The sequence below is a fragment of the Eretmochelys imbricata genome, chromosome 25 (assembly GCF_965152235.1).
Source record: "Eretmochelys imbricata isolate rEreImb1 chromosome 25, rEreImb1.hap1, whole genome shotgun sequence".
Classification (NCBI taxonomy): domain Eukaryota; kingdom Metazoa; phylum Chordata; order Testudines; family Cheloniidae; genus Eretmochelys; species Eretmochelys imbricata.
Window position 1 is genome coordinate 14,634,701 of NC_135596.1, and position 23,228 is coordinate 14,657,928.

Here is a 23,228-nt window from a genome sequence, read left to right on the forward strand (position 1 = left end):
CTTAGAAGGTCATCTAGTCCAATCCCTTGCTTGAAGCAGGACCAACACCAACTAAATCACCCCAGCCAGGGCTTTGTCAAGCCGGGCCTTAAAAACCTCTAAGGAAGGACATTCCACCACCTCCCGAGGTAACCCATTCCAGTGCTTCACCACCCTCCTAGTGAAATAGTGTATCCTAATATCCAACCTAAACCTCCCCCACTGCACCTTGAGACCATGGCTCCTTGTTCGGTCATCTGCTACCACTAAGAACAGCCGAGCTCCATCCTCTTTGGAACCCCCCTTCAGGTAGTTGAAGGCTGCTATCAAACCCCCCCTCACTCTTCTCTTCTACAGACTAAACAATTCCAGTTCCCTCAGCCTCTCCTCATGAGTCATGTGCCCCAGCTCCCTGATCATTTTTGTTGCCCTCTGCTGGATTCTCTCCAATTTGTCCACATCCGTTCTGTAGTGGGGGTCTCAAAACTGGACACAGTATTCCAGATGTGGGCTCCAGGCTGAAGATCTGCTGGCAATGCTCCTATTAATGCAGCCCAATATGCCATTAGCCTTCTTGGCAACAAGGGCACACTGTTGACTCATATCCAGCTTCTCATCCATTGTAATCCCCAGGTCCTTTTCTGCAGAACTGCCGGCTAGCCAGTCGGTCCCCAGCCTGTCGCAGTGCATGGGATTCTTCCTCAGTGCAGGACTCTGCACTTGTCCTTGTTGAACCTCATCAGATTTCTTTTGGCCCAATCCTCCAATTTGTCTAGGTCCCTCTGGACCCTATCACTACCCTCCAGCGTATCTACCTATCCCCCCATCTTAGTGTCATCTGTGAACTTGCTGAAGGTGCAGTCCATCCCATCATCGAGATCACTGATAAAGATGTTGAACAAAACTGGCTCCAAGACTGACCCTTGGGGCACTCCGCTTGATAGCAGCTGCCAACTAGACACTGAGCCGTTGATCACTGCCCGTTGAGCCCGACAATCTAGCCAGCTTTCTATCCACTTTATAGTCCATCATCCAGTCCATACTTCTTTAACTTCCTGGCAAGCATACTGTGGGATACTGTATCAAAAGCTTTGCTAAAGTCAAGATATATCATGTCCATTGCTTTTCCCTCATCCACAGAGCCAGTTATCTTATCATAGGGCCAACTTGGTGCAAAGCCAGGTGCAACTCGGTACTCTGCTTTGACCCAAGCATGTAGCTGAGATTTGGGGTTCGTTCGACCAGAAATTCAGAAGGCTGCAAACCCAGGTGGGTCAGAACCGCAAGAACGGGACCGTGGCTTTTTTAGGCTGTTCTAATGGAAAACTGTGACCCTTGCATTCGCACCCTACGGGCCACTGTAATAATCTCTGTACAAAATACACCTGGTGAGGTGAAAACTAATAACTCGCCGCCGATCACTGATAGTCTTGGGACGTGTGTAGGCAGTGGGGAGTAAGCGCTATGGATGCACACTGGAATGTGTTTGACCCAGGTATGGCGGGGGAGTTGGTAACCAGGCCTTTCCACAGGAACGTGTCTTTAAACTGAACTGTTTGGTAACTCCAGTTAAAGTAGCAAACTGTTGACTATTGACTCCTGAAAAGGGCAACGAACCTTAACATCTGATTGTCCCAGGACTGGGCTGGAGGCTTCAGAACACACCTTTCTGGGGCAGAGGGTGGAGTCACCGTACCAGGTGTGACCCAAGGCTGGGGGAAGCCAGGGGAAATCTGTGGCATTGCAGGCAGGCTCCAAAGCATCAGCCCAGGGCTTCCCAGTAGTAGGCAGAGTGCACACTTGGTGCTGGCTGTGGGCACCCCAGGCAGAGCGCCACCGTGGCCAGGCAGCGGGAGGCACTCAGGGTTACAGGGTAAGAGGTGCCAGCCCCTCACCAGTCTGGATTGCACCCCAGAACGTCACAGGAGCGATTGCAGCAAACGAGTCAAATGCCCCCACCCCTGGATTCCAAAAACATTTTCAGCCACTGGGACAAATCCCTGCCCCACATGGCCCCGGTAGCAGAACGGGGCCGCTGGGCGTGAGCATGGCGGTGAGCTGGAGGAGTCTGAATTCTAGGCATCCCTGCTGCCGTCCATGAAGGCAGAGCGCGCCTGAGCAAGCCCAGAGACCGACGAGCTCACCACTCTCACTCTGTGCACGGCAGCCGTCCTAAGTGGCATTCTCCCCGCCAACCCCAGGGAAACTCGTACATGTCGCCTGTCCCCTTGCAGGCCAGCCCTGTAGCCCGGGAGCCTTTGCGACCAGAGACTAGCAAGGCGGCACAAGGCAGCCAGCCCCAGGAGCAGCCAGTTTAAGAATGGCCCATTATAAAGAGCACGGACCAGCTGAGCCGTAGCCTCCCTCCCCCGCCTTGCAAATCTGACTGTCTCTACCAGGCTGCCAGGTCAGCGAGCCGTGCCAACTGGGTGAGCAGCAGGCTGGCAAAAGGGGGCCAGAGCAGGTGCAAATGGGGCCTGGGGTGGGCATGCTCCCCCTTTCCCAGATCCTGCAACAGCCTCTTCATGTGGGGCCAGGGCTCTGTGTGTCCGGGGCAGCTGTGGCCAGGTGGGTCAGATTTCACGTGGCGTGGAACTTCCCCCTTCTCCCACCAGTGTGGTGGGTTTGGGGCAGGAGCCAGTGGAGGAGACAGGCAGCCCAGGGAGTGAAGCAGATGCCCCTGTCCTCTGTAGGGGTCCCACGAAGCCCACAGATCTTCGGGCGTCTGTGTGGTGGAAGGCCCCAGGTGCAACGGAAATCAGGCTCATGTCTCCACTGCCCTGGCATCATCTCCCAAGAGCCTCAAAAGCCCCGGAAGGGAAAGTAAGCTCCCCGAGGTAACAGCCTCCTTCCCTGGGAGATCAGCCAGGGCTCGCTTGTTCTAATGCTGCAACCTTCGAGCCAGCGAACGACAAGATGCGGGCATTGTCTGCGGGCTCTTTGGGAAGTCTGCCACTGGCATCAGCAGATGGCACATGGTGCTCTCCATGGGGCTCCTGCTGTGCAATTCCTCCCTCCTAATAAACACAGCTGGGTTTTGGAATTCGTGGCTGGACTCTTGTTAACAATGCTCCACTCCAAGCAACAAGCGGGGGCCAGGTAGGGATGAGGTGCCAAGCTGCCTTCCCCATGGATTCTGTTGATAGATGGGGAGGAAACTGGGCCATGCCTTCCTCCAGCTCCAGGCTCCCTGCCAGGGGAGGCCTGGTTTGCATGGATACACTGGATCCCCATGCAAGCAGCCGTCTCCCTAGGGCACTGGGTACCCCCAGTTTTGCCACAGGCACCGGGTAACAGGGCGCTGCAGCTGACTCCAGTGCTTGGAACATTGAATGGCTCACAATAAGCTTTGCATCCAGCAGAAACAGGTCCCCTTTCCCCCTCCGGCGGCCGGCCCGGCTCTCTGGGAACGGGAGAGCATTTTCCCCTGGAGTTCGTAACCTCAGATCACATTTTTTAAAAGAAAATAAAAAGTTGACGTCCTGCGCAAGCAGTTTAACCCAGATGAAATAATTGAAGGTGCCCAAGGAATCCAAAAACAACAGCGGGAGGAAGAAGGAGAATGGAAAGCCTTGGTCCCATTGCCATCTGCTTAATGTCCCAGCAAACAGCCAGCAGCTGACAGGAACGGCCACGGCTGAAGCAAATCTCTGCAGCACGACTGATTGCACCATGCAGCCAGGAGCCACTGGGTGCCAGTCCCAGCTCTGGCTGATGGGACCCCTCTCGGTGCCTCAGTTTCCCCATCTGTACGGGGAGGATGCTGCTGCTGAGCTCGCTGCAGAGGGGATGCTGCTGAGGGTTAATCAGAACACTGGGCAGATTGTATTCGTGTGCGTAGGGCTGGGAGCTCTTGGGCAAGGACCGTCTTCACTGGGGTGGGGTCCTTAGGGCTCCAAAGGCCACATTTAACCAGGATGGAGCTGAGGATGAACCAGGGAATTCTGCTGTGCATTTCAAATGCCTCAAAGTCAGTTTGTGGCTCAGCCCCACCCAGCCCCACAGCTGCACTTTGAGCCGCTGGAGGGTCGCTGACAACCACCCACCTCCATACCGTGGCTCTCTAAGGAGTCACCTTGGGGAAAGCGGACCTGACCACTGGGCTCTGAGCCTCCAGACCTGGAACACCAGACCCACAGCAATCAGGCCCAACCCCCAGCCCCAGAACACCAAAGTCCATCTCCCAAAGGCTTGGGAACCTCAGAGCCGTGCCTGGATGTGGAGCCAAACTCTCCAGCTGGGGCCCAGCTGCAAGGCTGATCTGACCCCAAACGCCCCAGTGGCTCCCGGCGTCGGACGCTGATCTGGACCTGGGGCCTGACCTCGTGACTCAGGCCTCTCTCCATTTGGTTTCCAAACCCTTCTCCGCAGGAGAAATTGTTCAGGTGTTCATGTGTCCTGTCGAAAGGACCAAGGGGCCCGCATGCAGCGGGGTTCTGGTTTGAAGGGGCTGCACGGGGCTCTCCTAATGCCGCAGAGGAGCGTGGGGGGATCGAATCCCACTTTGCGTATCACGCCGGACAAGCGAAGGGTTCATTTTTCCCCTTGGCAGGTTTGGCCTTCATTTGAGGCAGCGCTGATAGGATCTCGCCTCGTCGGCTGTTTCAGGGCCTAGCTCAGCTCCTGGAGCCGCTCTGCACGGCCCCCTACCTGTACTCTGCCACCCCAGGCATCCGTCACCCCCTGCAATGAATTTGTGGGGTTTGAGACTCTGAGTCCAGGACAGGGGGAATCGCGGCCCTGACAGGATACTCAGGAGACATGAGCGCTGCCCCTGCTCGTTATTTCAGTAGCAGGGAGAAGCCCCACCTGAGCTGAGAACCCCACAGTGCCAGGCCCTGCATAGGCACAGGGGGAAGAGACAGACCCTAAGAGCTCACTGTTTAAATAGACAAGACGGCCACAGGAAGGATCATTAGCCCCAGGGTGGGGTGAGGCCCAGAGAGATGCAGTGACTTGCCCAAGGTCAGGGAGTCTAGCAGAGTCCAGAATCAAACCCACATCTCCTGAGCCCCAGCCCAGTGCCTTAGCCACGAGGCCAGGGCTTTCTGAGCGGAGAAGGGGGCAAAGGGAGGAAGACTCCTCCTCATGCTCTGATCAGCCTTTTAGCCTTTGCTGGAATCACCATTCAAACAGCTTGGTTCTGAGAGAGAAAAATGCAAAAACAAAAAACAAAACAAAAACAACCCCTGGGATATATTTATTGTTTTAGAACTCTCCAAATTCAGGTTCTTTGGTCTAAAAAGATAATTTAAGCTCGATCACACCCCAGCCCTACCCTTCGCCAGCCCCCCAGAGCAGTGATCTCATCAGACTTCCTGTGTGGAAGAGCCCTGTGGAAAACCCAGGTGTTCTGAGACGACGGGTTGGTGAGTCCATCAGAGGGGTTCTTTCCTCTGACCTGTAACAACGCCCCATCGAGGCATCTTTGGTGCGCGGTATACACTCAAGATCCAGTTTTTGCAAAAGCCCGTGGGGGCCTGGGTCAAACTCAGGTAACCTCCAGCACACCTGAGAGCTTCCCCCGTTGCTTCAATTGGATACAGAATTCTACTCCACTTCCTGCTCTAAACTGTCACTATGCACCAGTGTCCCACCCCAGAGGGGACTAAAGTGATTGATCCTCTTGCTTACCTCACAGGGGCATTAACTGATCAATAAAATAGCAAAGCCAGGAAACCAACAGATAGTGTTGTCTGTCTGCAATAGCTAGTCCAACACCCCTTGCTTACTTCTCTCTTTTATAAGTTGCAAATCAGATCTCCGTCTAAACCCATTAGGAATGGATTTCTTAATGCCAAAGCAGGGATAAACCCTTGAACTGGCCTCTCCCAGAAACTAACCCAACAAAAGGTCAGAGGCGGACGCTCCAGCCTGACTCCCTGACACTTATATCCATTTTGTAAAAGATGTTGCTTGTTGCATCTTAAAAAGTGTTACAGCGCAGGATTCATTTGTAAGAGATTTCAGTCCTGAGGCAGTACCCTGGGTCTCCCGGTTCACTGGGACAGCACAATCCTGGGTCCACGGTTCCAGTTAGTAGCTCTGAAGACTGCTACAGTTATAAAACTAACCACGGACCATTGACACTGGGCAGGGAAACTGAATTCTCAGACCCCCGTGCAGAACAGACAATACCCAGCCTGCATCTCTGAATGTGTTTGACATTTTACCACCGAAGTCTGCCGAATCTGGAGCTGCTTGTTAGAGCCGCCTGATTCCAGGTCAATATTTACTTACTGAGTTCTAGTTAAAAAGCAAGGTGTTTGCCGGATGATCTAAAGGTTGGAGGAAATCTTGGGCTAGCAGATGTACATCCCAGCTATAAATGCAGCAAGGGGCCCTCCCACACACAACTGTGATGCACCAAGAAGGAATATTCCCTGCTCGGTCTTGTGTGGGATAATCTCTCCTAGTGACAGACAAAATCCTGCTGAGGCTGAGTTCAGAAAAGCCACCCAAAAGTTTGGACACTTCTTCCAGCCACCGCTGGGCCACAAATGCTCTAGTTCCAAACTGCCCCCAAATCTCAGGGTCTCTGGATCCAGGGTTTGGGCTTGTCTCATTAATTTATTTATTAGCCCTGTAGTGAGTGGAGACTGGGGCTCAGTGAAGAACCGATTTTTCAGTTTGGTGGCCGAGCTGAAAAGAAATTTGGTCCCTTTCGAACCCAAACGGGCCCTTTTCCATTTTTTGCCTGAAGCTGAGAACATTTCATTCGCGTCAAAGGAAGCATCGATTCTGATTGACGTTTTCAAAGGGAAACGGTTTGTTTCTAGATGAAATGTCAAAATGAGCCATTTAGACTTTTAAAAATGAGGAATTTTATTTTATTTAACTGAAACTATTCACCCAATTTGGCCCAAATTCGCAAGTTGTTTCAGTCGCCCAAAATCTGCTTTTGTTTTTTTTTTTGGAGAACTTTACTAATTGATGAAAAGTGTTTGCCCAGCTCCACTAGAGACCCCAAATAAAGTCACAGCCCCATTGCGCCCAGTACTAGGCCCGGACCCTGAGTAAGAGAATTCAGGACCCTGTAGAGGTCTGAGTTTTGATTTGAATCCCCTTACCCAGCTGTTGAACTACACTACACAGCAGTTTGAGACAGGAAGTGAAGAAGAATCCTACAGTCACTCAAAATGGGAGGAGAATGCTGTGGAGTCTGTCGTCTGCCAACCTGCTCCGCCTTTCACCGTGTTTGGACTGCAGCACGGGGATGCTACCTCCAAAAAGATGCGGGGTGGAATCTGGTGGCACCAAAGAGCAGTTCCCAAAGAGGCTGCCTGGGCATAATACCTGCCTTGACCCAATTACAAAGAAGTGGGCTGCTAGATCTCACAGCAGCAGGACGGGAAGTGTCATCTCCCAGGTAAGTCAAGATGGGAGGGTCATACTTGAGGAGAACATCTGGCAGACAGATGGACTGAACTCCAGGCCTGACTCGCTACTACATCTACAAGATCTTACCCAGCCGCTGGGCAAAGAACAAAACTGGCCGCTTGTTAAATACAGGCTCCCTTCTTGTGGGAGTAAAAGCTGATGGTTACCGGCTGAGAACTGGAGAGCGTCGGCTTCCGAGCTTTGCAAACAGAAGGGAAAGGTGATGTTAATTTCAACAGAAAAGCAGCTCCCAGCTGCCTCCTCCAGTTTCCATGTAAATCATTTATTCTGCCCTAAGTTGGTATCAGCTCAGTATGGAAAGTGAGCACCAGGCAGGTTGGGAGCAGCTGGCTCTAGTCAGCTGTTGTTCTCTGGTTATCCTCAGCTGCCTTCTCCCTGGGTCTTCCCAGGGAATGGCCCAGTGGCCTGCTATGTTGTTGACTCAGCCAGCGGGGGCCAGCATTAGCCAAGCTCTGGTCCTGCTGGAAAGCACCCAGAGTTTGCCATGAAAGGGTTGTAATTTACAGCTGCATTGGCTTCTCTAGGCAATGCAGCTCCAGAGAGGGAGGCCTTCAGGAAAGGATCTGGCCTCATCCCAGCGGTGGCAGAGAGGAGGGGAGGAGACCTTAGACAGAGTAGGCTGATCCAGTTCCTCTCTGACTCCACAAATGATCTCCTCTTTCCTCCCGGGGGGCGCCCGGGCCTTCTGTCTCTCTCTGGAAGCCTGGTGGTGACTGGCTACTGTCCTGCAGGTTCACTGCCAGATGGGACTCCCCGCCAGCACCCTCCTGAATTGAGCACAGGAAGCACAGGGCCACCCGAGGGGCTGGTGATGCTGCTTCTGAAAGATGGAAGCCACCAGCAGGGTCAAGCTCGCCTAGCCTGGGGGGGACAGAGCTGGGAATTGCAGCCGGGCTGGCACAAGACCATTCCCCGCCGGAAGCTGCCAGTGGGGCGAGGAGGGTTTAGCTGCGTGGTTCACATTGTCTCTGATGGCAGCACCATGACTGAGCCCCCTGTCCTGCCAGCACATCCCTAAGATGGCTAGGCACTGCCCTGGCATTTGTGGGGCCGGGGTGTGTGTGTGTGTGTTGGACAATGGGTGTCAGGTACACACCACATAGGGCTAGCTGGAAGGTTCAGGGTCCAGTGAGGACAGGTTTGCGCTGCATCGCACCTGGGGAGGCGGAGGGCGCTGCTTTCCCAAGCTCCTGCACTCCCAACCATACACACCCATCGCATGCACAATGAGTGCTCGTTACCCCACTTTACCACGCTCAGCTGGTTTCTGATCGGCTTACACCCCACACGGAACTTTCCCTGCTGCTTACATCACCATAGAATCTGGCCCCATCTTTGTTAAGGAAATATGAACCTTATTCTATTTCCACTAAGACCCCTTTGCACCACACTGGCAGTGCGAAGGGGCTTTAAAGTGGGTACAAATGCCACATACAGTGGCAGAGCCACATAGAAGGGCCTGGGCGTGAATGAGAATCAGGCCCCCTTCTCGTTACCTTCTCGCTCTTCACTCTTTCTCAGCCCCTGCTGAGCAAATTTGCTGTGGAAAGATCTTGAGCTAAATATTTATGAGCTGACATTTAGGTTTTGCATTAAAATCTGCTCCAGCAAAGGCCAGCCCGCACCCGGACTCGGGTTTTGCTGCGTTCAGGTGAAAGCAGGAATCAAAGACTGAACCGACTCAGACGTGGGGGCTTGTGACAGTTCGGCTGACGATCCAAAGTGAAAAGCAATAGCGTGTCACGGAACAGAAGTTTCTGCTGCAGTAGTTAGGAGGGGAGCTGACTCACCCACCCCCACACATACCTTTCAGTAGCTTTGCACCTCGCATCCCTTAGGGAAGCTGGGATGCAGCAGGAAAACATCTGTCTGCAGACAGGCTTCTTCCACTAACGAGCTGTTCGCTGCTAGACATCTGTTGACTCAAACCCTTTGAGGTGCGATAGGGCTTGGGGCATCACACCCTGTGGCCTGGTAGAGTTTCAGTTTGGATCACTGCATTCTGTCTCCTTAACTCCCACGCCTCCCTGCCCAGCCCACTCTTTAAATGGGAAGGTGGTCTCTCCTTCACTTCCGGCCAGATCCCCAGTGGGTGTAAATCAGTCTAGCTCCATTGGCATCAATGGAGAGACGGGGAGGAACTGGCCCTTCGGACGTGGCGTAGCAATGCGGTGTGGCTACTAAACAGCTGCCATGCTCCACCCCAGGGGCGGGTGCATTTCAGTGGCTGGCAAAGCAATGCCTGTACACACATTGGTAATGCACTCTGGTGTCCTTCAGAATGAATGGCGAGCTATAGCTCTAAGTCCTTTAAGCACGATAATAATTCTTAAGCAGGCCAAGGCAAGACTGCCTGTTGCAGATGCATGTGAGGATGCTAGATACTGCAGTATATTGACAGATGTTACACTCCATCCACAGTGACGTCCTCTATAAATCTTCTACATCGTGTCTCTGCAACAGCCCACAAAGCCTTGACAAGTGCCTGTGTCACACGCTATGGAATGACCTGGTCCAGGCAGGTTTGACCCACTTGTTAGTTCTGGCCTGTTGCTCAGTAGGTAGCAGGTGTGCGTGGGAGAGGAGATCTCCAACACATGGTCCTGGCTCAGGACGCCCTGCTCACCTTAGAAGCCGTGGAACAAAGAAGTGCAGAGATAAAGCCACTGTTGGACCAGTGGCTGCGTAGTTACCCAGAATCCAGCCCCCAAAGGTGCTCAGTGACTTCCCCAAAACTCCCTTGGAAAGAGCCAGAAGGCTTTCTCCAGCCAGTAAGCACATCTCCAACAGGCGAATGACAGGGTTTTCGTTCCCCAACAATTCCATCCAAATCAGGGGGAAAATTTGTTTGGAGGTCGAACCAAAAATGGAATTTCCCCCACCCCCCCCTTTTTTTTTTTTGGTAAATTCCAAAAGTAAAACCCCCGGCGGTTCCTTTGATCGGATATTAAACGTTCAGGTTTGATTTGGGGGCACACTGAGATTTTTTTTGCAACCATCTGTGACGATGTGACTCAGCAGGGAGGGGGGACCTGGGAATGTGTCCTAGGGATGGGAGACCTGAGAGCCTGTCACCTGAGCCAGGAGGGGGAGGGGGAGGTAACACCTCTGCCCAGGAACGTGAACAGAGGCTGCAGAAGGGAGCCTGCTGGGGGGGGGGGTGTTTAGTTTCAGTTTGGGGCTGGGTGGAGGAACACAGGGAACCCCAGGGCTGGGGTCTAAGCTCCCTGCTCCCCCAGAAGGACTTGACTGAGGGGTCCTGGGTGTACCCACAAGCTCTGTTTTGGACTGTGTTCCTGTTGTCCAATAAACCTTCTGTTTTACTGGCTGGCTGAGAGTCTCAGTGAATCCCAGGAAGAGGGGTGCAGGGCCTGGACTCCCCCACACTCTGTGACACCATCAAATCAAAGGAACTTTCCAAAGAGTCATTTTGAACCAAAAAATGGAAACGAATGTTGCAATGGAACATTCGGATGGGGGGGGGGGAGAGGGTTAAAATGAACCATTTGACACAAATTCGCCGACTGCTTCAGGGTTGCCGAATCTGTTTTCTTGCCAAAAACAAAAAAAAGTTTGGGCCCAAATAACGTTGCCCCGCTCCAGCGTCTTCCCAGGCCCCCTGTCTGATTCTCCCTGAAAGAGAGAGCGGTAATTCTGGAGCAAGAAGCCAGCTGGCCCCTTTTCTCTCAGGGTAGCAGCCTTGGGACAGAGGCTGCAACTGGGGAGAACCAGCCCCACTTCGTAAAGAAGATAGGGCATTAAGAGCATTCCCCCACCCCCACATGACACAGGAGACCAGCAAGCGCACAAGACAAATCTTGGCCCCGTGGCAAGTTTATTCCCTCCGGTTTCCTCAGCACGTTTGCCAATTCCCAAAGCAAATCTGTGTGCAATAGCTGCACAGGGGTTACCCTAGCAACGGGCGAATGTGGACAGGTTCGCAGTTCGTGCTTGGTCCTGACGTTAGCCAAAACTCCTTGGAGATGCTGGAGTCTGCTGGAAAGAGCAGCCCTGGATGGAAAGACCACGAAAACGGCCGCGGGCTCAGGCATTTCAGTTCTGGTCCCACATGGGAATGACCATGAAAACAGCCGATGCCAAGGGGCTTTGGATCCCGGCTGGCTCCAGGGAAGGTGAAGATGGTAAAACCTACCGGTCAGTGCCTATTACATGTCCCTCCCTGAACCAGATCCTGCTCCAGAGTCTGACTGTAGCTCAACCTGTCGAGACTTGTGCTTTCAGCTCTGGAGGTCCCTGGGTCAATCCGTGCTTTGTTGGCCAAACACGGCAATGGAGGGGGAAGAAAATTACCCAGACATTTCCGTGCCGCCAACAAACTGCACTTGAAGTTTGGTCCAGAACAGGGAAGCTAACAGAGAAGCCAGACTGGGAGAGGGAAAGAGACCACAGGAAAAGGAAACACGTTTGATAACAGCCCAGGGGAGCACACTCGCATGCCTGCCAAGCCCCTGGCTTTGCAGTGGGGGTCCCTCCGAGTAACAATCCCCAGAGCTCCGAGGGGAGAGCACCCTTGACGCACGCTGCTCTAAATTCTAGCATGCCCCCATCATGGCACGGCACTGCTCTTACCTTGGTCACAGCCATGGCGCTGGCGTGTCCCCAGATCTCGATCAGCTGCTGGCGACCAAATCTGTAATCTTCCAGCAGCTCCTTCTCGATGGCTTCCGCCTCCACGCGGCTGCAAGGCAAGAGGCAGAGGGGCTGTGAGGACGATGGTGGGATCCCCCATCACGCTGCAGCTTGTTATTGCACCTGCATGCTCAGGCCAAGACTTTCCAAAGCAGCTGCCTGCAGCCAAGCTCCTAGGTCCATGCAACCAGCTTTTGGCATGTGCCAATCAGCCAGGAACTCCCACTGGAGTATACACCAGCAACTGGTCACTTGCCACTTTGCATGCTAGGCCTGTGTTGTGACATGGGGCCCACCAAGCACCAGCCTAGGTAAAAATGATCCTGCTAGTAAGTTGCCTCAAAAGATTCCCTCTTGCAACTAATCTCCAGCCCCGCCGGCTTTCCCTTGTGCTGGGTAACATCACAGCTTGCCTCCCCACCACACCGACAGGGCAGTATTTTGTGGAGGAAGGGAATAAGTGGCTACGTATCCCAGACCTCAGCCATGCTCCCCATTGCCCCCTTCCCGCCCTCCCACCCGGCTGGTGCTCGTTCAGGAGTCAGACCTTCCGCTGGATCCTTCTGGGAGAGCTCTCCTCGCTCGTTTGCCAAATCCAGGTTTGGAGGGACCTGAGCTCCCACAGGTACCTGGCAGGGTTAATCTGGGCTCGGCTGTATCGAAAGGCAGAGCTGTGCACCCCTGGACCTTCTCTGCACCCAGCCCCGGCCACCTGTTTGTGGTACCACGATGGGAGAACATGGAAATCTGCGCGCTGAGGAATCTGCACGTTGCAAAAAGCTAAACAACGCGTCACTTGGTCATTCATGAGTGATCCCAGAATACTGACTTTGGAATTGGACAACGATTGTTCACATCTGCTGGGTCACCTGACTGCAGGAAGAGACAAGCAGGTGCTGCTTTCAGGACAGAGCCATTTTGCTTGTTACGAACGTGGAATGGGACATCGAATCCGCTGCGACGGCCACCAGACCGGGTTCTTTGGGGACGAGGCACCGGGACCCTGGGGTCACTGGCAAAGTCAGACTCGGTGCAAGCTGGGAAGTGGGGGGGAGTCGTATTAATTCACACCAAGGATCCAGTTCTTCACTACCGTGCACACTGCATGTCACTGTCCCAGTGCAGAGCGGGCGTGTGAACGGTTACCATTCTGAGCTGGTAGCATTTCACGCTCACTTTGCACGGCGGTCAATGGCACACAGTGTGCAAGGCAACAGGGAGTTTTTAAAAATATGTATCTATTTCTGTCTGTTAAACAGCTGCCACCCCCCACCCCCCAGAGGTGGCTGCCTCACTGTAGTGGGTGATCCTTGTATATCAGCCACCATTCACATACACTGCTACTACTCAGCACCTTCCACTTGCAAATCATTTTACGAGCCACACAACACCCCTGTGAAGCAGCCAAGTACCATCCCTGCTTTATCAACAGGGAAACTGAGAGAGAGAGGGTGTCTTAAAGCCACAGATGTTGTTAGTGGCAAAAGAGGCAACCCCAGAACTTTTTCACCACAGCGGCAGCTAGGCTCTGGTCCACCAGGAGGGCTCCCCGCTCTGCGTGGTGCAACCCGGCGCAAGGGGTTTCAACACCCCTCAAGTTTGGCTCAGCGGCCCCTCCATCAAGGAGCCACTGGCCCAAACCTGAGCAGAGCTGCGACCCCACAATGCCAGTTATGCCACTCGGTTTGGGGGCCCACTCAAACAAGGCAGCTGGGGCAAACTGCTCTGGGCAGCCCTATCCCCACCCATCGGCACCCATGCCAATGATATGCACTGTGCGTAATGCGCATAGGGCCGCAGGTACCACTGAGCAGAAGAGCCGGGATTGGAACCCCCGCCATTCTCGCGCCCAGCCTCCTGCTCAAACCACGAGCCTACAATTGTCTCCCAAATAAAATCACAAACTCAGACAGTTAATTAGGCTCCTGGAAAAACAGGCACAAGGGACGCAGCTTCAGTGTGAAATGTCCTTGCTTTCAGTCAGCTTCCAGACGGGTTATTTAAATGCAGCCCTGAGTACTTAATGAGCATCCAAGGCCCCCCCAGACTTCTATATTCTGTCTAATCTGCACCGCGTGTTACCGGTGGTGCGAGGCCCCACAGATTCCGCTGGGTTAGAAACCGAAATATTTCTAGCGGGCGAGAGGCCCAACCTCACTGCTGGAAAGCGCCCGGGGGTTTTCTGAGCTCCAGCTCCAGCAGGTTGGGTTTATGGAGATTATTCACAGGACAGAAGCCCCTAGGCACGGTCTGAGATCAGAGGCCCATTGCAACCCAGACCAGGCCAACCAAGGAAGGGTCATTATCCGAACTGAGCGACTGATCCAAGCTCACGCACGGAGCCAGTGGCACAGCTGGGAATTGCCCCCAGGGCTCTAGGGTCCCAACCCGGTGCCTTATCCCCCATGAGCTGCCTTCTCTGAAGCTGATGAGACCGTTCCAGCTCCCTGGGGCAGGGAGGGTACGTGTTCAGACACTAGACAGCCCGGAACGAGTGAGGCCAGGGCAGCGTCTCACCCATGCACAGTGCCCAGGTGAACTGAGGATATGCCTGTCTGTTCATGCAGATCCTGGGCCCCCCCCGGCTTAAACTCTGTCCTGAAGGTCACTAAACCTGGGCTCAGACAGACAGCAGGGAGGTGGGGAATTCCACAGGCCCCGGCTTTCATCCCAGCATGCCTGGGGCAGGACCCCAGCCACTCCTTCGGGATCGATGGCAAGAGCTCTCCAGCTTATTTCACGGGCCATGACAGGGCCTAGGAGAAGAGGTCTGAGATAAAGACATCTGCCAGCCCTCCTGGACCAGGATCTTGCCTGCCCCCGCTGCGCATCGGAAGCCGGCGAAGCACCGGGCGGTAATGTGCTCTTGGCGGCCAGACTCAACGCGGAACACGAGCAGCACCACGGAGCCACAAACACAGGGAAACTTCCCAAGCTATTCTCTCGGGTGCTTGGCGGGTTTGAAGCTGGAGGCGTTGTTCTGGCCTGGTTTTAGTTTCTACCCTGGCCCAAAAGATTCCTGTGGCCCAAACCCCCTGTAGAAAGCAGCGTCTCGTGTAACCTGGGCTCACGCCCTGTGGCTCTGCCCCCTCTAATGGCTAGTCGATGGGCAGCACTCTTTGAGCCGGCTGATGCCCTGAGCTAAGGGCGCTCGCTGCGGAGCTAAGGAGGCACGTGCACCCTGAGCCAGGGGTTCGAGCCCCCGACGCCCCTTCCCCTAGCAAACGGGATTCAGCGCCCGCGGTTTTCTAGATCATTAAGTTCACTGTAAGTTTTGCTATTGACAAAACGTCTGCGCGGCTGAGCTGATCCCAGCCCTCTGAAATAGGAGTCATCCCTGCACGCCTCCGCAGCCAGCTGCTGCTGTCGAGCAGAAGGGGCCTGGTCGCGACATTTCCACCATCTGCTTAATCGGCACTAAAATAGCCAACCGCAGCCTCTGCTCACTTGCCGAATCGGGCCCGGCGCACGCCCCGCGGTGCCAGCACGCCCAGCTAAACCTCACAGTGGATTGTCAGGGCCTGCAAACGCTTGGCTGTTTTGGCCTGGCTCCACCGGCGCTCTGGAGCCACGGAATGGTGGCGGTCGAGATCGGAGGCTGCCCCTCTTCTCCTGCGGCAGCTGCTCGGGGACTGGTTTGGGCCGTGCGCGTCTTTCTGGTTCGGACAGGAATCCATCCCGTTCTCAAATACGGCTACCGAGCGCGGCCGCAGCCACGCCCAGCTCATTGCTGCCCCCAGAGCCAGCAGCCTGAGAAGCCATAAAGGGGCCAGCACCTGGCTCTCCCTCCCTGGAGCTAAAATGAAACAGACAGATCGGGGTCTTTCGCCCTACAGAGCAGTCCCACCTGGAGCCCCCCACCCCGTGGCAGCAAGCGGCACCGCCCCCTGTAATACGTCAGCCGCGGGGCACAGGGTTTTATTATTTATGATTTGTATTATTGTAGCAGCCCCTAATGTAAACGGGCTCTGTTTTAGAACAAAATCCACCTGCAGGTTCCCAGATGTTCCGATCCCAGGCAGGGATTTATGCATCCGGACGGCTGGGTGTTTATCTGAGTCCAAACCCCCCTGTTCTCTTTGAGACTCGCCCATCCCAGCCACCTTCCCTGTTTTCTGGCATAGCACAAAGTCAATTTGATGTCCATCTGTTTGCATTTGGAAAGATGCACAAAGTCAATGGCAGCACCGGATCCGGGGTCAACTCTGAATAGCCTCTGAAGGCCCAGATTCTCTCCCCCTGCTCCAGCCACTTTGCAGGACTCAGGCATAGAGGCATCAAGTGGCGGAGCTGGTTCCTTGGCCAGCTGCCCCCTCACACTTGGTGGAGTGCAGCGCCCCTGAAGGACTCGAATTCACAGCTGATGTAAGGTCCCCTAGAGACCATGGCCAGCTGGTGTACATTACAGGGGCCCGAGGACACGACTTGATGGTGATGGGCTGGAGCTTCCACAGATGCACCATACGAAGCAGGGCCGAGCTGCACTGAGCATATCTTAGTGCAAGAAGAGAGCATCTGGGCCAAAGAACTTAGTCAACAATCCTAGCCACACGCAGACACACACCCCATGGCTGCAGCTGGAACTTTATTGCGAAGGTCAGCAAGCTTTGGCTTATTGGGCCAGCTAGCTGAGACGTGAATGACAGTCACGAAATAGTGTTTGAAACCCAGAGAAAGCTGGAAGCTGCCAAGAGCATGATCAGAGCACGAGCGACCACGTCCTCTAACGAAATTTGGTGATGCAGTAGGATGTGAGCTAATTATCGCACACAAGAGACTAATTGACATACTGCACTCCTCGCTAAATTTATGCATAAAATTAGTGGCTTTCACTGCAGCTCATCCCTGGATACAGATTTGTTTGATGAATTTGGGACAGCCAAGTTGAAATGAGTTTCTGAAATTCCTTCCCTACGTGTCTTGATGGGATTCCCTATAGTGCGGTCTAAACATGCATCTACTGGGCCAGCCCCATAGCTGGTATGAACTGGTGAAATCAATGGAGCTACAACTGCTTTCCTGGACCCCAGGCCTCAGTGGCAAAGGCTGAATCACAATTAAAGAACGAAGGATACAGGCAGCAATTCAGATGCACTTTGCCGTTCCACTCCAATACTCCAAGAGACAACGTGCTACTGACACGACTCATTGCTCAAAACCTACGTCCGGTATTAAGTCCCCATTGTGTGTAGCACTGAGAGGCCCCGGTAATTGCTTCAGAAAGATGCCATGAGTAACAGCAATTCTTGTTGTTAGACTAGATGGTACCCAGGGGTAACAGTAATAACACAGCTTCACAGGCGAAGTGGAAGTGTTCTTTTAGCGTTAATTTGCTGCTAACAACCTGATGCTTAAAGTCAATTCAGGCATTTCTTAGTTGCAAACTCATAGCTTCTTGGAATTTAATTATAAGTCAAAACAACAGATGGGCAAGAGGGTTTCCTCCAGCAGCTGATGTTCTAGCACAATTCCCCAAATTCATCGGCAATAGGAAATTGCAGAAGTTCCTTCTCATGTAACAGAAGGGCAGGCGATGCCCAACGTGGGTGTCATTCAGAAGTAACTCCACTGAACATAAAGGTGTTAGATCAGCGTACACGAGAGTAGAGGATTATCATCGCCAGTTGCACATGCTACAGGAGCCCCCGGAAGTCCCCGTTGATCAAGGCCCGGTCGCAGGAGGTACCACACAAAGCCAGAGACCCGAAGACACATGAAGTGGGAGGGGAAAGAACAGCATGGAGAAAGGCAGTGACTCGCCTGGGGTCACTGCTGGGAATAGCACCAAGCTCCACAGCGTCATAATCCTCAGATCTCATCTAGCACTTTTCAGCCACGGATTGCCCCCATTTTACAGATGGAAAACTAAGGCGCAGAGAGGCAACGTGACTAGCCCAGTGCCAATATCTCAGTGGCAGAGCCAGGACCAGACCCCAGCTCGGCTAAGGCCCAGTCCCTAGGAGGCTGCATCAGGCCTGCCCTGTTCTCCCATCTCTCTTCCTTCAGAGGCTAACGGGGTTCCTGCTGATGGATGGCTCAAGAAAAGAAGAGCATTTTTCTAGTCCTTTGGTGCCCCCTAGTGAACTCCAGCCCAGGGCGAGCTCCCAATACAGAGACCTTGGTCCCTTAGTGGCATTCCTCTAAATCAATGGTTCTCAAACTTTTGTACCGGTGACCCCTTTCACACAGCAAGCCTCTGTGTGCAACCCTCACCCTTATAAATTAAAAACATTTTAAAACATTTAACACTGTTATAAATGCTGGAGGCAAAGCGGGGTTTGGGGTGGAGGCTGAGAGCTGGCGACCCCCCATGTAATAACCTTGTGACCCCCTGAGGGGTCCCGACCCCCAGTTTGAGAACCCCTGCTCTAAATCCCAGGTTCGCGGCGCACACACACACGGAAGGAAATTGAAGGTTTGTATCACACAGGAAAACTTAGTCCTGGCAAAGTGCTCCACAGCCCTGCAGCAATAAGCAGCCACCTGGAGACCTTCTCTGCAGGTTCCCTCCACTCCCAGCCACTGAAAGCCTGGCTTGAAAAGACACTGGTACCCACAAGCCTCCCTGAGCCCAGCCTCAGCGCCCAGCCCGACACAGCCCAAGGTTCAGTGCATCAGGGAACGTTTTAAAGCGGAGTGGATGAGATGGAGCATCATTCAGCTCTGGCAATTCCACACTCGGTCACCGCTGGGTTTTATTTCACAGCCCTTTGTGCCTCCTTTTTGGTTCCAAACACTTGTGCTGAAACCACTCATTGGAGCCCGGAGAAGCAGCCTGGAGTCTCGGAGCCACATGGCAGTTCTACCAGAGGGAAGGAGGATTGGGGGTTTACAGCTGACGAGCTAGATTGAGACTCAATTTCCAGCCCTGCCACTGACTCCCCTGGGTGACCTTGGACAGTCATTTGAGGAGCCCTTTGGAAAATTGGAGCCCTTGAAAATCATTTGAAGCTCCCCACTTGTAAAATGGGGATACTGATCCTGGCTTTCTCCACTCTCACTTCTGTCTTGTCTATTCTCTTACATGTATGTACAGCGCCTAGCACAATGGGCTCCAAACACAGCTGAGGCCTCTAGAGGATACAGTCATACAAATTATAATAATACTAACTAGCTAGTTAACCTGGGGCAAGTCACTTAGCCTCTGTGCCTCAGTTTTCCCACCCACAAAAGTGGGATCCCCGAGGGTTGACTCTAAAGAGCTTCGAGATCATTTAGACAAAAGATGTTCTGGAAGCCCAAAGCATTAGTTTTTTGTGAAACGAGGAAAAATGAGCAAGGCTAAAAATAGCTGGATTGGTAGATTAGATAGAAGCTATTATCTCTCACTCCGCCTTACCAGACTCTTAAATACATTTCCCCATTTCCTCGCCCAGCACTGGGCTCTCTAGAGAGATTAATCTCATTCCATTTAATTCGCACAGGGAATTCAAGAACGGCAGAGCACAGAGGTACCTCTCAGCCAGGAGATGAGTGAATGTTTAATGGGTGGGTATTTTGGGATGCTGCACATCAGGAGCTGTAGGGGAGGCAGATATACAAATGTAACATTGAAATAATACAGTAAATGCTAAAGTCAATTTTCAATTAGTGTCAGAGCAGCACAGGGAGGTGGGGTGGGAGGGGACATCAATATTACAAAACCTGCACAAAGTATTTGCTTGCCAAAGATTGATCGGATTCTCCCCCCCCCCCCTTCAAAGACAGTCGGAGAAAGGCAATTATTTTGGTCATTAATGCTCCGTGTCCCTGTCATTATGGGTATTGTTAACACCTGCGTTTGCACTCACACTCAACAAAAGCCCCTTATTACAGCCCTGGGTGTCTTTAAAAAAAGATTTTCTGCCTCCAAACCAGGGGAACCATGTCCTTAACTCCTGTGGGGCGGGGTCAGGCTGGGGAAAAACCCGGTGGCATTCTCCCAGGCTCCGCCCACCCCCCAGGTCTACCTACTGCAGGCACCCCACTCCCAGCATAGCATGCAGCCCTTCAGAGCATGGTCAACCCACTAGTGTCTTGTGGGCACTGACAAGCAGTGAAAGAGTTAACAGTGTTGCCATTTACCTGCCCCCATTAGCTTTCAGGGAGCTGATGAGGCAAATGAATGGGAGAGGGATTTTGCTTAACGGACTTCCCCCCACTCCCTTCAATGACACTTATTTAACTCCGAGGCCTAATTAACCATGGGGAGAAAAAGAGGGTTGTTAAAAAAAATCCACACCCAGTATTTCCACCCTTTGCCTTCCAGGTGCAAGAACTCACCCCAGAGGCCTTCCGAGCCCTCCAACAAATGCTGCGCAGCACGGTCGGCTGCAATGCGTCGCCACCAAGGAGTCCTGCCGCCGGGGGCTGTGGCATTGGGGTCTGTGCCTTTAAGGGCTGAGTGCCCCAGACAGCCAGTCTGGACCGGGCGCTGTGAGCTCCTGTTGTCCTCAGCCAGCTGGAGCTGGACACAGCTGAACTCTCGCAAGGACCTGACTGAGCCCCGAGCAGCACAAGCTGCAGGCCTAGCCAGGAGCGTTAGCCCAAAGGAAATGGCTCCCGCCCCCTGCCAGCCGCTGGAACGCGCCCCCCACCCGGATCCTGTCTCTCTGCTCCGCAGGAGGGGCTGGATTTGAAGGGAAATTGCCCCAGCGTAGAGTGTGCTCAGGGGGTAGCTGTGGGGGCTGCTCATTGGCCCGGCCCTGTTTTCATCAAGCTGTTTTTCACACCCGTTTCTCCAGCACTCAGCAGCGTGGCCAGGTGCTACCGGCGCAGCCCTAGGACCATGGGCGAGGCCCTTCCCCTCTCCCTGCCTTGCCTGGCTGATCTATTTAGAGTGTGAGCAATTAGAGGCAGAGACTGTCTGGCCCTGCGCCTGTGCGTCACACACCAGGAGTCAGTGGCAGGGCTGGGACTCGAAGCCAGGTCTCATGAGTCCTAGCCTTGTACCTTCTCCACAAGTCCGGCCATCAGGTGGGATTTGGTACACCGTTGGGGCAGCATCTGAGCTGTCCAGCCCAGTTAGACACGATCATTCCCCCAAGCGAGCATCCACTGACCAGGATTCTGCTGGGCTGCCAAAACCCCTTTGAAGGGCAGGGCGGAGTAACTCAGGGCCCAAGGTTTTAATGTCCTGCCCATCAGCTGAGCAGCTTGGGCTGCTAATCCCCCACTGATAGGCCTTGCCTTTGCGTGCATGAATCTAGTAGCAACCAGGACGTGAAATGGCACAAACTGAAACTTCAGATCCCCCTCCCAGGGGCCACATTTGGATGTTCTGTCCCTTTCCCCCCACAAGTTTCGGTTCTTCGGTTCCCCTTTAGCATCCTCCTCCCTGCTGTTTGGAGAAGAGAAGGATAAACTCGTTGGAGGTGCAGGTGCAAACGCTGCTAATGTCGTTGTGTTGTTGTTTTTTAAGGCTGTCAGTTTCAGAACACCCACTAATAGTTGCTGTGGCAACTGACACAAAGGATATGTTAATGGTGGAACTGCACTTTCAGGTCACTCTTTGTAGCAAGGGGGTGTGTGAGTGAGAGAGACTTCTGGGGAAATTCATCACAAGGGAAAAAACGCTCACAATAATTTATACTCCTATTTACTCCCTGTTGGTCACTGTTGTTCTTTGAATGTAAGTAACTTCTCCTAGCAAAAGGAAACACAGGGCTGGGAGAAAATGTATTTGATGGATTCCAAATGCCAAACTGCAGCCCAGTTCAAGGAGGGCTGACAAGAGGTCTAAACCACCACCGTTTTCACTGGAAAAGGTTTCTAGACGCTTAGCGACAACGGAAATGTTTTTTTTTTTAAAGTCAGTGACGGTTTTCAGAGTTCCCGGCCAGTCTGGTTACAGGGAAAAGCTTGTGGCCTTTAAAGGCTGAAAGGCCAGAAGGCAAATAAACAGAACCCAACATGTGTTCTTTTAAAAATCTCACGATCCTTAAGCCAAATCTCACACACTCATGAATGTCGCCTAGATTCAAACACCGGCCCCCCCTCCGCCCCCCGCCCCAAACACCAGCGGGGCCTGGCTGTTGGAAATGCAGAACAGCCACAGCTCCAGCCAACACCAATGGAAACTGAACTGAAAAAAAAAAAAAATCACCTGCCCTGTGTTGTGCGAAGTCTGGAGAAGCAGGGGGGCAATATGGTATTATACTGGCCCCAGCTAAGTAAAAGGCTCCAAAAAAGCAAACCAAGGCAGCGCTTCATTTGTGCCAGGGCTGAGCCCCGGCACCTCCGGGCTTGCTGCCTCACTTATGAAAGTTAAAAAGACGGCTGGAGCCCCAGCGCCTTTTTCATTACAAATTAAGCCCTGAAGCGAGGCGCATTCCGCCCTGGGGTTGCAGCCAACCGAGCGGCAGGAGTGCAAAGCCCGAGGGTCGACATGCCTGATGCTAGTGGACCTTGATTGGCCCAGACTCCGCTCACTCTGGGTTCGAACCGCTTTGCCAACCTAGATCCTCTGAGCTGAAAGTGCCCCGGGGCCAGGCTCAGCGAGAGCCGCCCGCCGGAGGTGCTGTCCATCCGTCAGGCTGCTTTGCACGTGCAGAGGCAGCTGCCAGCCCAGTGGCAACCGGCTTACAGGAGACATGGAGACAGGCTCGTCCTCTGGAAGCAGAGCACAGGTCTAAGGGCTGAGCTGCCACCTGGGGCATATTAATGATTAATCAGCTCCCAGAACAGGCAATGGAAATGGAGACTCCCGAGGGTCCAAAAGCAGTTTAACCCTGGACGACCAGCATGCAAGCAAAGCAGCCAGCCAGGCAGCCCCTCCCTGCTGCCCTGTCCCCTCGGTGGGACGGGAAGATGTCTGGACCCACCCCGGGGAGGATTGGGCCTGAGAGCCCAGCAGGAACCTATCGTAATGCCAGAAATGCAGATGCCGGGAGGCCTTTGGGGGAGGGGGAGATGGACGCAGCACAAATGCAAAGGGCACGAGCAAGGCCCCTCTCCCACCGCCTCCTCCACAGGGCGGATTCAGGGGCAGCCGGGGGGGCGGGGGGGAGGGCCTGCAATTCTATACCCAGGGTTTGTGAGATACCAGTTAAAAATAATCCCCCTATTTTAACCCTCAGCCCCTGGCGACAGGGGATCCACAACCTGGCATTACCCAGCCAGGACCCTGCCCCCCATGGCGTTCCCGTCTGCTTCACCCCATCCCCCACAGTGCTCCCCATCACAAACCGAGCCCCCCCCCCCGAGACACGCTCTGACCC

At 53.7% G+C, this 23,228-nt stretch overlaps 1 protein-coding gene across 2 annotated transcripts in view; it reads right to left on the bottom strand.

Moving 5' to 3' along the window:
* Nucleotides 1-23,228, bottom strand: part of YJEFN3 (YjeF N-terminal domain containing 3) — a 47,634-nt gene that overhangs the window by 17,642 nt on the left and 6,764 nt on the right. For both annotated transcript variants that reach the window (XM_077805370.1, XM_077805371.1), the window contains exon 3: nt 11,971-12,079. In XM_077805370.1, coding sequence (XP_077661496.1) covers nt 11,971-12,079 — 109 coding nt within the window. The remainder of the gene's footprint in view (nt 1-11,970; nt 12,080-23,228) is intronic.